The sequence below is a fragment of the Rissa tridactyla genome, chromosome 1 (assembly GCF_028500815.1).
Source record: "Rissa tridactyla isolate bRisTri1 chromosome 1, bRisTri1.patW.cur.20221130, whole genome shotgun sequence".
Classification (NCBI taxonomy): domain Eukaryota; kingdom Metazoa; phylum Chordata; class Aves; order Charadriiformes; family Laridae; genus Rissa; species Rissa tridactyla.
Window position 1 is genome coordinate 20,532,440 of NC_071466.1, and position 17,812 is coordinate 20,550,251.

Here is a 17,812-nt window from a genome sequence, read left to right on the forward strand (position 1 = left end):
CTTGTCAATCGTATATTCTTAATCTTTCACTTGTTATCGGTCCCCTGAGAAGACGTTAAAATGGCTACTTTTAGTGTTTTGAAGTGTGCTGTGGTCAGGGGAAAGAGCAGTTAGAATTTGTAAGACAGAAAATAGAGAGTTGAGAAGTATAAACATCTTGCCTTTATCATTAATTACTTGTTAAATAGCTAGAATAGGTTAAATAGCTGTAGTAGAATAGGATCTGTGTTTTTAGTTTACAAAGGGAATGTTTTTGACTGCCAAAACTAAAAATTTCATGAGCCATATTACTGTGTGACAGTCTTTGCATGAAAAGACGATCAGTCTAACATGTAAGAGCTGATGATAGGTGTCCTTGCTGCATGATTTTATGTCAGAGTTACTGAAAGTGTTTTGTAGTTTTTCTTTTTGTCTACTTATTTTCTTAAGCATTATTTTCCATTTTGGTTCTTTTTTTTGTTTATTTGCCAGTACTTGGTCCTTTTGAAGGAGCTCCCTACTGAAGAACACCTCTTGCCTGAAGACGATATTCACATGCTTCTTAAGCCTCTTCCGTAAGAGAGAAACTGTTCGGCATGTATTGGAGCTCTTTTAGTTCAACAGCTAGAGGATTTGGGGGCTCTTTAATGTTTCAAGATATTTTCTCTTTATTTCTTTCACAGTGATGTGTGTTCTTTGTACCGTCGAGATCAAGAAGTTTGTAAAGTAATTCTAAATAATTTGCTTCCAATAGCAATAGGGTTGGCCCAGTCCAATCCACATGCTGAAGAGACAAGGGATGCTCGAGGACAATTTTTGACAGTTGTTGAAGCCTTTTGGTATGTTTTGTGTGTTTAACGCAGAAGTCTGTTGGGCATAACATTTTTAACTTTGCTGTCAGTGTGAAGACTGTAGTGCTGTTTGTGTCTTGTTATTGGTATCCTATGATATCTTTATCCAGCATTTAACTTCCCAGATTTTCTGTGTCATGTCCTTTCCGACCTAGACAATTCTATGATTCTATGAAGCAAAGAATCATATGGTCTGTAAGATAGTATTAGAACAATAAGTGCTACACTGTTATATGTTAACAGAGACTGATTATACTCTGAATTGCATCAGTAATTACAAAAAGTGATAACTTCAGCAACCAAAGACTAATATTGTTTGGAATTTTAGATTACCAATAAAAACGTCAAATCCTCCCAAACAAAAGAATGAACTGTGAGCAGCAGAAGCTAACTAGTTAGGCTTTTTTCTCAAAATTGTTGGCAACTTTTTCCTTTATTCGAATCTTCCTTATTTTAGGCATTTAGCTCAAGGAGGGAAATGCACAGCACCAGTAAGAGTGGCCCTTTTAAACTGCATGAAAGCCCTGCTTGAGGTAATCCCAGATCTTTTGACATCCATTAGAATGTTAAGTATATACTTAAAATGAGTACTTAATACTGTATCTAAAGATCTTTTGCGTACATCAGTATCTTCTGTATATTTTAAACCACAATATTAATTTTCTTCAGGCTGATCCTGATTGCAAGTGGGCGATCCTTAAAGTGAAAAATGAAGATCTACCTGTGAGTGATACTTTCCCGCATTTTCTCGCAGATAGTCACCATCAAGTTCGCATTCTTGCTGCAAAGTCGATTACCAGGTGATAATGTAGATCTTTTTTCTGTTTATAAGAATAATGCTTAATTTCACTTAACTGGGTGTTACTTCTGCTACTGTATAGCTGCCCTTTTCAGTACTTCTGAGGCCTTAATCTTAACAGAATAGAAAAGCCTATGGAGTTACTTTGGTTAAGGTGTTCAAACTTTGCCTGTGTTTCAATTATTCTGTGATGTGAGATAGAGAGATACATATATATATAGAGAGAGAGAGAGAGAGAGATAGATATCAAAAACTATACATGATAGCAAATTTTGCACTAAATTTATTATGCAAAACTTGAACAGGAAGTAGTTGTTTATCCTCTAGAAATAGTTTAGGTTCATTGTGTAGCATGAAAACTTTTTCAAAGGATCTTGTGTTTTGAATACTGTGTATCGTTCTTTCTCCATGCATCAAAAAGGACGTAATTGAGCTGGAATAGGAGTAGGGGAGGGATGTTGGAAAGTATGAAATGCTTTATGTACAACTATTCATTGCATAAACTGGAGCCCTTCAGCACAAAAAGAGTTGAATTACAGAAGGTATAACATAACTCTACAAAATCTGGAACTGACCAAAGTGAAGATTGGCAGTCTTTTCCAGTTTAAAGAGTAGGGGACATCAAGCAAAGCTAACAGGTTCAGGATTCTAAGAAAATAGGGTTTACTTCTTACAACATTCAGTTATCCTGAGTATTATCCTACTTTCTTCAACTGGCTGGAGGTTTACAGGGATTCAAAAAGCAATACATTCACGAAAGAGGAAATCATTGAAGGATATTAAATATGGTCACCGCTTCTAACGTATGATCTGACTAGGTCACCTGTGGTCAAATATTATAATACATTCAAGGAATTACGTATACAAGGCAAGCATAAGGTGATCTTTCTTAGGTATCTGCTAATAATCACTTAGAAATGCGATGGTCCCATTTTTGTTACAAAGAGTAAAGTGGGTTGAGCCTTTATCTACAAAAAATAAATTCTTTGAGAAACTCTTTTTTACATATACATCTGTTCAATAAATATGTTCTCAAAGTACTTCATGACATGAAATGTTCCAGTATGACGGAAAACTGAAGTTTGGCTTCCTGCACTGGCAGAGGTTGGGAAACTTTTATGTTTTCAGGCTATTCTCTGCCATTTCAGACCAACAGATTCTCTTAGTGTTATTGATAACGTTTGAGGGAGAGGAAGGAAAGACTGCTGTACAAGAAAGTTAGGAAGAAAATAATGATACTCAGAAGATCAGAATCACATTGTTTGGTATGCACAATATGCAGTAATTTTGTAGACTGAATGTTATGCTAATAATTATCTTACCTTTTTTTTTTGAAGTTTGTTTCAGGATGTGAAAAAGAGAGATTCTTCTGGAATGTCAAAACCTCTTCCCTTGAAGCTCCAGCAAAAGGCTTTTGAGAACGTTTATCTCAGGGTTCAGGAAGGAATGAGAAATCTGGTACCAACATCTAGTCATTAGTTTTGCCTGGTTTTCATTTTATGAATAAGATGACTTTTAAAATGATCATGTTTAATTTTCTGAGAACATTAATTCTTCTGGACTTCTGATAATCTGAGGCGGTGAACCAAGGTGGTAGTTCGGAAGTTCCTTACACATCTTGTCAGCCACTGTTTTGCCCACGTTAGAAGTTTGTAAACTTTTTCACTGTATGTTGCCAGCTGCTCTTCTGTATCATACCATTTGTTGTTGTGGGTTTCAGTATGGTAACGCTTAGGAATCAAAGAAAAATGGAGCCTTGATATTGTAGACAACATATAAACGGTGAATAAGAGGCAATGTAAATTCAAATTATGTGTTTATGTAATATATAGTGTCCTTAATTTTAAATTATTTATGCTCATTTATTAATTAGGAGATTGCTTTAGCAGAATACTTGTACGAGTTCTGCATTATTTCTTATTGAAGGTCAGGGATGATGCAAGTCCTGAAGATCTTTTGGACAAACAGTGTAATGGAAAAGCGGTTTTGCTGATGCTTATAACCATGGTTCTGTGCTGCAGTCCGGTTTGTGAAAAGCAAGCTCTGTTTGCTATTTGCCAGTCTGTGAAAGAGAATGGATTAGATCCTCAGCTTGTGAAAAAGGCAAGTATAAAATTCCATTTTATATTTGGGTTATAAATTAAGGTTAGGTTAAAATTGGAACGGTACGAAATGCTTTTGTCAGTATTGAAAGTTGTTAGATTTTGTAAGAGCATGACTGATGTGGGACTTAAACATCTGAATGAATTGGTAGTTATATTTAACGACCTACAGAGAAATAATGACATCATAAAAGGCAATTTCAGTGGTAAATCTTGTATGTTAAAAGCACTGATCTGAAATACAAATAGATTTTTATACGTTGAAGATTGCAGATCTCATTTTAAAAAATCTTTCTACCCAGTGGAAGTAAAATGAGTTTCCCAATGTGGAAACTATGTAAAATAAATGCAAAGTGTTGGAAGATGGTATGTGTCTTGTGGACTTTTATTTTAGAAGGGCGTACTAAAATTGCTGTTTATACTGCAACCTTTCATGCCAACAGTCTTTTTATCCTTCCTTTCTATTCGTTGCCTCTTGTTTTTGCACACAGTCTCCACCCCACAAAATGTGTACTGGCTGTCCTTTCTTTGCGTACCACCTCATACCGAGTACTTGTAGTTCCTTGATTGCACTCTTTCGAGATACGGCAATACAAATAATAAAAAAAATTGCTTCTGCGAAATAGCAGCTGAGTTATACAGATGTTCGTTAAAAGGCTGGGGGATAGATGGACGTGGAGCTGTAGTTTGTCAGTTTGCTGTAGTATCATGTACTCTGCATGCTATTTCTGCGATCTTATTTCATGCACAGGTTTTGAAAAAAATATCTGACATTTTTGGCTATAAAAGTATAGAAGACTTCATGACATCACATTTAGACTATTTGGTGATGGAGTGGCTGAAAATAAATGACAGTGGATATAGCCTGTCTGCTTTTCCTTATGTTCTTCTGAACTATACTAGCCTTGAGGAATTCTACAGGTATGTTTGCCATATGAAAGCGTTTATTTAGATTTGTTTACAATTATGATACAGGGCTTCGAATTCCCAAGTGTAGTAATGCATCAGGATTTTGTTGTAAGATAACATTTTGGGAGCTTTTAAAATGTATTCCAAGTGTCTTGTGTATTATATTTATGCTGGTAAGATGTTTTGTATAGTGGTAGCTAAGTAAATAATTACAAGTTTAGTTATACAGTAGAGGAATGGCATTTGCTATATTATGCTTGAGATTTAAAAAAAAAATAAAATTCAAGGACGTTCTGGAAATTTATTTACTACATGTAGGTCTTGTTATAAAGTTTTGGTTCCACACCTGGTGATTAGAAGTCAATTTGAAGATGTGAAATCACTTGCCAACAAGATTGAAAAAGACTGGAGGCAGGTTCTAGCAGACTGTTTTCCAAAGATACTTGTGAACATCCTCCCATATTTTGCCTATCAAAGCCACGGAAAGAGTGAAGTAGCAGAGCAAAGAGATACGGCTTCTAAAGTCTACGACATGCTTAAGGATGAAAACTGCTTAGGAAAACAGGTAGCTGTTTTAAATGTGTAAATTGAGTTCTATGGCATTTAATAGACGTGAAAGAAACTTCTATATATTCTGTAAAAGTGTACACAGTTCAAGTCTTTAGATACAAAATTATTATTTTAATAAAGCCAAACTAGACAAATTTTATCCCAGGGTTTTCAAGTAGCTGTTTAATTAGAACCTTTTAGGCAGACAGTTGATGACCTGAAATATAATTTTTTTCAGGATGTGATAAAAATTTTTTTTTACTATTCATTATACAGCCCTGTGTTTCCCTGTCATACATCTGTTTAAGTCATCCTTGTTTTCCTCTTACAATATTTTGTTAATGCTTTATGAGGAGCCATCTTTCCCCAGAGGCAGACTCTGTATTCAGAACTTGTAGTAAAATTAAACATAATTTTTTTTTTCCAGGTACTGTAAAGTAAGTTTGAAAAAATGGATTTTCTCAGAAGGAAACGAAATGTTAAATTATTTTAGCTAAAATATCTTTTTCTTATTAAAACATTATTTTTCTTCTTCTAGCAAATTGACAATTTATCTCATAATAATTTACCGGAGATTGTGGTTGAACTGTTGATGACCTTTCATGAACTACCTGATACCACAGCAGAAGCAGCAGCTCATCCAAGTAAATACGTAAGGTACGTGTTTGTAGGTTTTCTTAATGCTGAGTGTATTTGTATAATATTGTGCATTAAAATGTGCTCTTCAGGCATAAGAAGAGGTGGATGGGAGTTGAAAATTAAAGGATTTTGGTGTCATTGGTAATGATGTGTCACAGGCGTGCTTTCTCATGTAGTTATTCCCCAGTATCAGTGAGGAGAACCTCTATAATACTGCAGTTACAGAAAGAACGAACGAGCGGGCAAGAGAATGCTGTTGTACATGGGTGAGCTGGACTATGGCGATGCTAATTTAGATTAGTTCAAACTTGGATGGACTGCCCTCTCTGTAAAATTGATCAGGTTTTAATGTCTAAATTAAAGTGATTCTTCTAAAGGTCTTTAAATATTTAGAAGTCACTGAGAATTGAACTGTTTCTTAACAGTTTTTGTAATGGCAGCTCCTGCCTTCGGTAAGGAGGTTGCTTAAGCAATGGCAAATAAATGAATTCCTAATTAATATCAATATTCTAATGCCATAAATACCTTCATTTTTATGAGCTTTTCAATCTTTGGTGTTGTCCTAAATATATCACTATTTGCACGATTATATCTGGAAATAATTTGCCAGATTTCTGTGTTTAGATACAAACTATTTGGAAAACATTACACTTTCTCAAGTTATTGAAGAAGGTATTTTTATTCTAGAAATACAAAGTTGAAAGAAACCAAAGCATTTCTGTGAAAACCTGCCAAAAGTTAAATGGCTGAGGATTTCAGAACTTTATAAGTTCGTTTCAGTGAGTTTATTAACAGACTGTGGTGTCTGCTTGTAACCAAAGTTTTCCTTTCTAAGAAGGGGGATGGTAAGAATAAGAGTGATGAAACTTAATGCTGCTGGTTTATTACTATCATGATGCATTTCTTTTCTTTTTGAGGTCCCAGAAAAGGTGACTTTTTTTATAATGGGGATATTCACAATTACTTTTTTCTCAAACAAATGTTCTCATAAGTACAAAAATACAGAAGCTTTATTCATGACTTACAATTAGATTTTCTTACAAAGTACCTTAGATGAGACAAATGTGTGGGTTTTTAGCAACATGGTGTTTCAAAAAATAATAAAAGAATAGTAAGAAAGTACAACTTAGAAAGCTACCATAGAGGGAGAACAGACAGCTAAAAATAAGATATATGTCACTCTGCTTTTGGTGCTTCTTACTTGATGAAAGCAGGAAAGATTTCCTAGGAGTTACTTGTTTATTCAATGAGACTTGTTTTATTTAATACATGGGGTTTGATTTTTGGGAAGGAAAAAAAATATCTCTCTTCTATTCATTTAGGGAACTGGATCCTGCTCCTAATCCTCCTCATTTTCCATCTTATGTGATTAAGGCAACCTTAGACTATATTAGCAACTGTCATAAAAGCAAATTAAAAAGTCTTGTAGCAGTTCTTTCTAAAAGCCCTGTAAGTATGTAATGATGATTTTCTGTATAATATAAAATTTCTTTAATGGGTACATTTTGGTTTAATTGGACATTTTCGTCGTGTATATATGAGGAAAAAATACAACCTTAGAAACCTGTCTGTTCTTTTGTTTACCTTCTAAAACAGGAGAAGTCCTAAGTTCAGGGACACAGTAACCTTACAAAAATTATGTGCTTGAACTATTGCAAGCATTATATAATGCATATAAAATAATGTATAAATAGAATTAATTTAAAGGTTGGGTAAATCTGACACAATTTAGATGCAATTTATTTCTTTCTGAAGAATATCCTAAAAATAATAACATTTGGACAGTTTCGTCTAAAAACTATCTATGATTAAGATATTAAAGTTTGCTTCCCCTACTGACAGTGTGAAATGTTATAGTCTGTGATCAATTTTTAGACATTTGATTTTCAGTTTCTAAAGGCAAATATGAAGGCTTATAAAATTATGCAACCCTTGCAATAAATCATAAACATATTACTGGCTTGCATTCCTTAGAAACATATATTTTCAAAGCTTTTGCTATTTTATTGCATTTTTTGTCAACAACTTACTTTGCCTATCCATAAACAATCTAAAAATAAGAAAAAAACCTTTTTCTGGACCATGTTTGTCGAAATCTTTTGAGTGTAAAAGTTAATATTGCCAGCCAGTGAAATAAATTGTTTAGAATGTAACACAACCTGCCTAATATTTTAAGATAATTAGGTTTTTTTAAGTTTACAGTTTTAACAGTTACAGTCTGCATTGAGATATTCTATGAAATAATGCATTTTATACATATGAACATAATGGTTTTTATTTGATGTTTCTTCTGTTGGTGAAAACTGCCATAAATGTTTGGTTTTCTGAAAAATGTGCATAGCCTTTCTCATGTGGGAGGAAAAAAAAATAAAAAAGAAAATTAGGAGGTATGGGGCTTATAGTCCTCCTTGGAGAATTGGTTTCTATACAGGTCTTTTGTTTGTTTAAACGGGTAAAAATAATAAAGCCTTTTTGTCCGTGTCCTTCAGAAAAAAAAATATATATCTATCGCTTAAGTTTTTTCTATATATAAAGCATTTCTGTATTGGCATTATGAATTAGTTTTTTACTCACAGTTTGTTCATTTTTAGGATTCATTCCAGAAAATCCTTCTAGCCCTTTGTAAGCATGCATCAGATGCAAACAACATTTACAAGAAACACAGAGTTCTTATAATTTATCACTTATTCGTTAGTCTGTTACTTAAAGAGATAAAAGATGGTTTAGGAGGAGCATGGGCTTTTGTCCTCAGAGATGTAATTTACACCCTGATTCACCACATCAATAGCAGGTAAATACAATAATTATATCTTGTTCCTCCTGTCTGTGCTCCGTTGTTCTTGTAGCCATACATTTCAGTATCATTAGTAGATGTTAATTCATTTGTAGAAATAATTGAAATTTGCTGAAAGAAAAAATTAAATTGCCTTTCTTTGATAATTTTGGAATTTAAATTTAGAACTCTTACTAAAATTTGGAATGTGTTGTGCTCTCCTTCTATTTAAATGTTCGCTATACAGCAGAATTTTGTATCTATAATAGGCTATCAAATTGTAGACATAAGAAGCGTTGGGAGATTTTGATGACAGAAAGGGTGTTTGGGAATTTAAAGGATGTGGGAGTAAAGCCAAATTGTGAAGTTAAGGTAAAGTAAGCACATGCCAAATAAAATGCGCTTATAGAGTTAATAAAGAGTGTTGACATTCACTTTCTCACCAGTAAGTAGCCAACAAAATGAGTGAGAATCAGTACATGTTGTCTTAGCTTGTCTTCAGAGGGAGTAAACTGGTACTTCAGGCTTAAGATTTAAATAGATTCTTATCTTTCATAAGGACTAGAGATATTTTCTTACTTGAAGTTTAGCTTTGGATTTCCAAGAAAGTTATTCACCTGAATGTCACAGAATCACAGAATCTTCAGAGTTGGAAGGGACCTCTAGAGATCATCTAGTCCAACTCCCCTGCTAGAGCAGGATTGCCCAGAGCACAGTACTCAGGACTGCATCCAGGCGGGTCTTGAAAATCTCCAGAGAAGGGGACTCCACACCCTCCCTGGGCAGCCTGTTCCAGTGCTCTGTCACCCTCACTGTAAAGAAGTTTTTCCGTGTATTTGAACGGAACTTCCTATGTTCCACCTTGTGCCCGTTGCCCCTTGTCCTGTCACTGGGAACCATTGAAAAGAGTCTGGCACCATCCTCCTTAAACCCACCCTTTAGATACTTGAATTTAAGTATCAAGTAATTTGTCATTGAATTTAAGTGCAAATTGATTGCTTTGCTTGTTGGGAGCATTCCATGCCCTGAAATATTGAAGAGGGGTGTGGATTTTATGTTAAATGGCCTTATTATGAGACTTATTATTGTGATCAATACTGAACTGGGACGGGGGCAGTTGATGCACTGGAGGGCAAGGCTGCCTTTCAGAGGGACCTCATCTAGTTGTAGGAGCGGGAGAACAGGTACATTGTGAAGTTGAACAAAGACAACCCCGAAGTTGAGGGAAGTAGTCATTCCCTTCTGAGTCTTATGAAGCTCCAGTAGGACCACTGCATCCAGTGTGGAGCCACCCCAGCCAGGACGTGGGATGAGTTGAGTGGAAGACCCCCCAGGGGGATAAGTCAAACTGATCTAATTTCTGTTCTCCAGTTTCTGGATGGGAAGATACCTTGTAGAGAAGGTAAAGCCAGATTTTTCCTAGAAGTGCACAGTGACAGGACAAGAGGTAGCACCCACCAAGTTGCAATATGGGAAATTCTGGTTGAACATAAGGGAAAAGTTTTTCGCAGTGAGAATAGTTAAATACTGGAGCAGGTTGCTCAGAGAGGCTGTTGATTCTCCGTCAAAGGAATATGTCAGAATTCAGCTCAATGAAACCCTGAGAACCTGATCTGACTTTGAAGCTGACCCTGCTTCAGGCAGAAGCTGGACTAGATAATCCCCAGGTGTCCTCTGTAGCCTAAATTTTTTTTATATTTTTTTAAACTAATGGTTATGTCAGAGAGAGGAGAGTTCAGAGAACATTTTTTCCACTTTCCTCCGTTTCTGTCAACAGTGTTCTGGCAAATAATAATCTAAAAGCCTTTTTGGGTTGGTTTTGTTTTTTTTTTTTCTTTTTGGAATATATTTTCCTCTAAGCTTTTTACTCCATTTTTTAAAAGAATCAGTCAAATTCTGTGTGTTTTCATTCTCATATGTTTCCTGAGCTAAATCCTTACAGCTGATTTGAGTTGATAAATTTTAAAGTTTAGAAGCAATTCCTCCTATAAAGTTTATTTACATTTCCCTTTTTCCCCTATTCTTCCCTGTTGTGTAATAGATTAATACTTGAGACAATGACAATTCGTATTTCTTTAATTTCACTTTTTTGTTTCCTGTGACAGACCTGTTATTATCAGAGACATATCCATGCGCAGCTTTTCACTCTGTTGTGATCTTCTTCATCATGTTTGCCACACAGCGATTACGTGTTGCAATGATGCTCTAGAGAGCCACCTTCATGTTATTGTAGGAACCCTAATACCTCTTGCTGTGGACCAGCCTGAGATTCAGGAACAGGTAGTTTTGAGTTGCTGCTTATTCTGTATCTCTGAGCTTTTTAGTTCATGTTTGCTGTTTAGTTAAAGCTGTATCTATACTCACATTCAATTTTAATTCCTTTTTTCTGTGGTTTAGAGATTTCTATAAAAAATATTATTTGGGATGTAATAGTTTATTTTTTTTAAATAAAAGTGTCTTTACTTTTGGTACTTCTAGTTGGACAAATACTCTGTTACATATTTCATTCCTACAGCTTTAAACAGTGATTGAGATGTATTTTGTCATAATTGCTGAGATTACTGTATCACTTACTTTCTAATTCTCTATTTACTCAGCCTATAAAAAAAAATCATATTTCTTAAAGAGCTTTAATGCTGTTGGAATGTCTTTTATGTCTGCTTTGAATCTGCTCCTTTTTCAGCCAAATTTGAAAGAGGTTTAAAACTTTCAGGGTAAGTTGAAGAAGAATTGTTACTGTAGTTGAGTAAAGACACTGAATCAGTGATAACACTAAAGGAAAGAGAGAGAGACCATAGGCATTGCTAAAATGGCAGGTGATGGCAAGCTAATCAGTACAAGCACATCGAGCAGCCAAGCAGTTACCTAGAAAGCTCTGTGGATGTTTTCACAGGAAATACGGTGAAGACCTTTGGAAGGAGAAGGTGTCTAGAAGACAAAGAGGAAATACATGCAAAGAACAGATTTCGGTTGTTCAGCTATGTACTTAAACTTAACAAATTGTCACTAAAAGTAAATCTAGCACATAGGCCTTAAAAGGGAAATGAAGCTGTTTCTGTTGTGTTATAAGCCGCCTTTTCTGTTTGGTAATGATTTGTACGTGCATTCTGCTGGGGGTGGAAATATACTTAGATTCAGAGACTTATAATTAGTAGCCAAAGGTGAGAAGAGTATGCCTGTTGCATTTCAGTCCTCATGGCTGCCTTCTGGCTTAATCTGATCCCACAGTACCCTGTGCACCTTCATGTTTGCAATGTAGCCCTACGTTGTCTTCATCTTTGCTGATTCAGCTGAAATAACCTGGCAATCTTCTTAGCTTAATGATCATGATCAGATTTATAGTATGTCTATGCAAACAGTTGCACATGCACAACTAACTGCAAAGGCAACATGTCAGGGCATCCCTGGGCAGAAACTGTGGGGAGGGCAAAAATTTCTCTGAATTGGAAATGATATCCAATATGAAACCTTCTCAAATCATACTCCTGCAGGGAAGTCCTTCCTCTAGTGGTCACTTCTCAGTTTCTTCTTTTTATTTTTCTTTCAGCATTGAATGGAGACTAGTTAATAATTTTCAGGTAAATAAAAGTCTCCAAATAAAAACCTCATCATTTAGATTGTAGACCCCTCAAAACTGCCTGGATCGAATATCCCAATTGCATTAATTTGTAAGTAAAGAGTAAAAGCAGCTTTTTTGCAAAGCAAGTATGGTACCCCTTTAGCAAACATTTATTCAAGTAGTAGAACTGTTATAAAACAAATTCTGCCAGAGGTCAGTGATTTGGGCAGTAAATTATGATATTTAGACATTTGTCCAGATTTCAAATTACTGACACTTTAGTTAGTAAGATTAGTGAAGTTCTAATATCATCAAAAGGACTGCTTGTGCGCGCTGTGTTGCTAAATCAATATTCTAGTGATTGTATTGACCAGTATTTGAAATCAGCTTCATCAAAAGACAGGATCAAACTGCAGCCTGTGATAAGAAAAGCTTGAAAGTCTGTTTGGGAGGGGGAGTATCAAAAACACCTCACCATTTCAGAATATAGCTGTGATTTTCCCATCTCTAAACATTTTATAATTTTTAACACTCTAAATAAGTTATCTTACCATTTTTTTTTTTATTCAGGTCTCAATTTAGTGGGACTTGGAGAAATACAAACTTTATAACCTGAATAAGAAATAAGGCTTAAAAATGTTTATCTGTATTTTTTGGTTTTCATTTACTTTTTATGTTCAGGTCCTAGGCTTGTTGAAGTATCTGGTGATAGATAACAAGGATAATGAAAATCTGAATCATGCAATCAAATGCTTAGATCCTTTTCCTGAATATCCTGCTTTTAAAGATTTGCGAGCAGCTCAGCAGAAAATAAAATACAGTGAAGGACCATATTCTCTTTTGGAGGTAATTATATTTTAAAATCTATCTCATGACATAGTGGTTTGTGTAACGTAAACTTTAAAAAGAAAAACAATTTTCTAGCGATAGGTATAGTTGAGAAAGCTTTAAATTAGGCATGTGGATTCTTTTTATTGACAGTTTCAGACACTGAGATATTTGTAGGCCTCCATTCTTATTTTGCTTCTATTAATATCCACATTGTGGACTGCTGAGAGCCGCTTCTTTACTTGAAGCCTTTATTTGTATGCTGTGTGTGCTTAATACAAAGTGTTGTTTTGCAGGAAATTAATCACTTTCTCTCAGTTGGTGTTTGTGATTCACTGCCCTTAACACGACTTGAAGGACTGTATGATTTACGCAAACAATTGGAACAATACAAAGATCAGATGAAGGATCTCCTGAAAAATTTCCAGGGTACTGACCTCTGATTATGTATTTTATTTCTTTTGTATCTGGTTTTAGGTGTGTAGCGATGTAACTAATTTGACACTGGATGTTTTATTTTGTGTCTTGTTTTTTGTATGTTTAACAATGTAACCTTATTATAATTTCACATGCAGAGCAGAATTGCATTTATTATTTAAGCAAAATATGAAGTATCTTTATCAGAGTGTATTATAAATATTATATGAGGTGTTATATGGCAGAGAGGATAAAATGCCCTTCTAGCTTTTGGCATGGGGCACTTGTGATTGTGAATGTGAATTGGGGGGACCTGATTAATGTTTACAAGTATCTAAAGGGTGGGTTTAAGGAGGACGGAGCCAGGCTCTTTTCAATGGTTCCCAGCGACAGGACAAGGGGCAATGGGCACAAGCTAGAACATAGGAAGTTCCGTTCAAATACACGGAAAAACTTCTTCACAATGAGGGTGACAGAGCACTGGAACAGGCTGCCCAGGGAGGTTGTGGAATCCCCTTCTCTGGAGATTTTCAAGACCCGCCTGGATGCAGCCCTGAGGGATGTGCTTTAGCTTAATCCTGCTCTAGCAGGGGAGTTGGACTATATGATCTCTAGAGGTCCCTTCCAACTCTGAAGATTCCGTGATTCCGTGATTCCGTAATGTCCAGGATAACATATGAGTATGTTGCTTTATGGCTGCGTAATGAGTTTTCTTGTATATGAATCTCCCTAAATCTTTTAAATGTAATGACGCTATATTTTATTAATGACTTAACATGTTAGAAAGTAAAGCTCACAGAAGTTTTAAAACGGTAGGATTTAGTTTAGTTGAACCTTGCCACATTCCAGCATTCTGTTTCAGCCCTCAGTCCAGACCCAGTTCCTTCCTATTTTGGTTTTCAGATGCTTGTGCCATTTCACTTTTCTCCTCTATGTGAAGTCTTCATCAGCTTGTGTGCATGGCTGGAAGATAAAAATAGCTGATGTAATTCATTGTAAATAAGTACAAAGTAAAATTTGGGGAAGAATAGTAGTCTGGCGTAAGGCCATGGTGTAAGTGCATTATGTCTCCACATCTCGAATATCATTTACAATTTTAGTCTCAAAATTCTGCTTGAAAAGAGAGTTAGTAAAAGGGCAACAAACTTGTGTGGAACAGCTTTCATCAGAGAAGAGCCTTGGGAGCCTGGAAAAGAGATTGAATAGGAATACGGAGAGGTGTATGAACTGATGAATGGTATGAGGAAGCTGAGTAGGGAGCACTTACCACTTTTATAACAGCACAAGAACAGATTAAATTATCTGGCAGCAGTTGTACAAGAGAAACCACATATTTTTTTCAAAGAAAATATATACAGCATGGAACGTACTGCCTCTTGCTGTGGAGATCAGAAGCATAGTGGACTTTAAAAGGAGTTAGACATACCTCACGGAGATCATTAGGTATGAAGCTCTGCTCAGAAATCCCCGATCTGCTGACTGGCGAAGCCTGAGAGGAAATACTCTTGCTCTGTTGGAGGCAGGCGAGCAAGCTTGATGGGCCTGTTGCCTTGATTTTGCCTTATACTAGAAGTCTATTAAGCACTTAGAGATAACTTTATTAGTAGTGTTATGGTAGGTTTTAAAAAGAAGTAAAAAATCAGTTACTGATAAATATTTTTAGCATACTATAAAACTGTATTCTGAAAGATAACATTAAGAAATAACTACTGCAGTTTGGCCGCATGCGTATTCATTTTTATAAAATGTCAACAAACATAAAGCCTGATTCCAGGTTTCCATCCCAGTCAGCAGGGCAGCAGGATATTTTTTTTTAAAGAAAATACTGCTTTTATTTTTTTACATTGGTAAGTCATCATATTTTTTCCTAGACCTTGTTTCTGGAAATGACAAAACAGTTTTGTTTGGAATGTTTATTTAAAAAAAAGACCTCAGGCAGGCATCAAATATGTAAGGAAATATCCATCTCAAAAGTTTATAATTTGGCAAAGTTAATTAGGCAACTGAAAGCTAGTCAAATTCTGTGGAATTCCTGGTAGAAAACCTTATGTTTAGATATTCCTTGGATTCCAGTTTAGAACAGCACGATGATATTAGATTAAGTGCTGTCATTGGAGTCACATAGTACGATTACACTGTTTTAAATAACATTCTTACACTAACTTATGCTAATATTTCATGTATTTAATTATAATTTCTACATCAAAACACTGAAAATAGTAACAGTGTATTCTAGTTTTGGGGATTCTTTGGCATGGTCAAATGGATAGACATTTTTTCAAGACTTGATGAATAAGAAAAATGAATACATTTTTAATGTACTGTTTAGTACCAGCTTGCTTTAACGTTAATAATGCATGTTCACATTACTAAAGCAGTATTTTCTTCTAATGTCTTCACATTACAAATACACAATGACATTTTGGGTTGTTTTTTTTTCTTTCTGAATGACAGAAAAGCCTGAAGATTCTGTAGTAGTGAAGTTGGTGGTGAGCTTACTGCAGCTGTCCAAGATGGCAGTTAACCGCAGAGGTGAAAAAGCAGTGCTGGGTAAGTTAATTAGTCCCACAGGCGTCCTGGGGCTGTCATTGCAAACCCCAGGTCGGAACCTTTGCCATGCTCAGTGTTACTTCCCACTGCTATTTTGCATTTCCTGCCAGAGGGAGCCATCAGGAATGTTAAAATGAGGGATACATCTTCTTTTCAGTCACTGTATTTTACGGCTTTGGCTAATAACTTGTCATCAGTTTAGACCCTGGTCTCTTCTTTAGAGTCATCTGCTGTTACATGCATCACTTTATTAGGTTGCAAAATAGTAAGAAAAATCAAAGAGAACTTATCTGAAAATTTGAAAGGTATGCCTTAGTGGAAATTAAAATATTTGTTCTCCATCTTAAAGCCTCTTCTGTATTATTAAAATTATTCTCGCCATTTACATTGAGCGCCTGATTAATGTTTGATCCAAAGCTAAAATCCAGATCTTCTCTTCCCCAAATGGGGAGTAACTCCGTGAAGGTGATGTTTACTGAAATCAGCTGTCTAAACTAGACAGAAACATGAGTAATGAGCACATTTGCCTTAATATATTTTTCGTCTAAAAGACTAATAATTACAAACACTGACCAATTGAAGCTCACATTGACTTCAGTATGATACCTCCTTCAGCACCTCTGCAAGCTTTAAGTTTCATCCTTTTCTGCATTGTGTTTCCGTAGATAATTTGTTAAATTTAGTTCAAAACACAACCTGTATATCTCAGTCTGTTCTTTATTTGCTCTGGTGGTTAAAACAACATTGCAGAAAATTGAAACACATGTGCCCAGTATGAAGGAAAGAGCAGGGAAATAGATTTGGGGTTCTTTCTGACAAACATTAACATCCTTTTATTAAAACTATTTTCAAGGTCCATTTTGTTCTTTTGTTTCTTGTATGTAGTCATGTGTTTTTTATAAAATATTTTTTCTGGAAAGCGAATGAGGAACACATTGATACATCCTTTTATCTAAAATGTAGTTTAATTTCTACTGAGTTTACAGGCCACTGTTTGTGCCCGCAGGCCACTGTTTGTGTTTATCGTACCCTTAGGGAATGCAAATGAGCGTTTCTTAGTGGCTGTGGTTCTGACCTTTTGCACTTACCTGTTTCTGACACAAGCAAAAAGAAAATCCATATCTAATTTAAACTGCAAAATCAAGAGCCATAGGCAGCGGAAAAAATTGAGTTAGAAAGCATAACTGTATTATTTATGAGTCTAAAGCTGCAAGATTTGTGTACATGTAATTTTAATCATAAAGCTTCTCAAGTGATTATTTTTAAATGTTTACAGCTTTTTACCCCATAATAATCTCAGTTCTAAAAGTAGTTTATATTAATTGTAACTTTTTAGTTTGAGACCTTGTTTTAGTGCGATAAGACTATAAAATTGCCTGCATTTGCAGAGGCTGTTGGAGGTTGCTTGGGAGAAATAGGTCCCATGGATTTCTCCACCATAGCTCTTCAGCGTGCTGAAAATGCACTGGATTCTAAAGCAGTGGACTTACTTGAAGATAGAAAACTTCAGTGGGTCTTCATAATGTTAACTCAAATAAATACTGCTTTAACAGATAATTGGTGAGTATACTTATTTATTTAATTTAATTAGTTCAAAGCTTAATACGAGCCATTAAGTTGTACGTTGTTCAAATCACCTGAGTAACATTCTGAAAGTGTTATTAACACCTGTTAATGTCCAACCATTACTTATCTTATACTCAGATTACTTATCCAGTCAAGTTTACATGTTCCCTAGAAATTCTCTAGTTGGACTGGAGCCAGAGAATCTCTTCTGTGCTGTGGAGGATAGCAGTGCTGTGGAGTAAATACTGAGGCTTTGCTTTATAACAAAATATGCAATGGCATATCCTAGTC

General features: G+C 35.4%; 1 protein-coding gene across 4 annotated transcripts in view; it reads left to right on the top strand.

The window, feature by feature from the left end:
* ATM (ATM serine/threonine kinase) overlaps window positions 1-17,812 on the top strand; it is a 75,890-nt gene that overhangs the window by 24,320 nt on the left and 33,758 nt on the right. For all 4 annotated transcript variants that reach the window (XM_054195584.1, XM_054195607.1, XM_054195592.1 and 1 more), the window contains exons 19-34: window positions 472-554; window positions 663-818; window positions 1,288-1,363; window positions 1,500-1,630; window positions 2,967-3,087; window positions 3,556-3,732; window positions 4,483-4,652; window positions 4,959-5,205; window positions 5,728-5,846; window positions 7,151-7,277; window positions 8,420-8,619; window positions 10,707-10,881; window positions 12,842-13,006; window positions 13,285-13,417; window positions 15,860-15,955; window positions 17,344-17,515. In XM_054195584.1, the coding sequence (XP_054051559.1) occupies window positions 472-554; window positions 663-818; window positions 1,288-1,363; window positions 1,500-1,630; window positions 2,967-3,087; window positions 3,556-3,732; window positions 4,483-4,652; window positions 4,959-5,205; window positions 5,728-5,846; window positions 7,151-7,277; window positions 8,420-8,619; window positions 10,707-10,881; window positions 12,842-13,006; window positions 13,285-13,417; window positions 15,860-15,955; window positions 17,344-17,515 (2,348 nt within the window). The remainder of the gene's footprint in view (window positions 1-471; window positions 555-662; window positions 819-1,287; window positions 1,364-1,499; window positions 1,631-2,966; window positions 3,088-3,555; window positions 3,733-4,482; window positions 4,653-4,958; window positions 5,206-5,727; window positions 5,847-7,150; window positions 7,278-8,419; window positions 8,620-10,706; window positions 10,882-12,841; window positions 13,007-13,284; window positions 13,418-15,859; window positions 15,956-17,343; window positions 17,516-17,812) is intronic.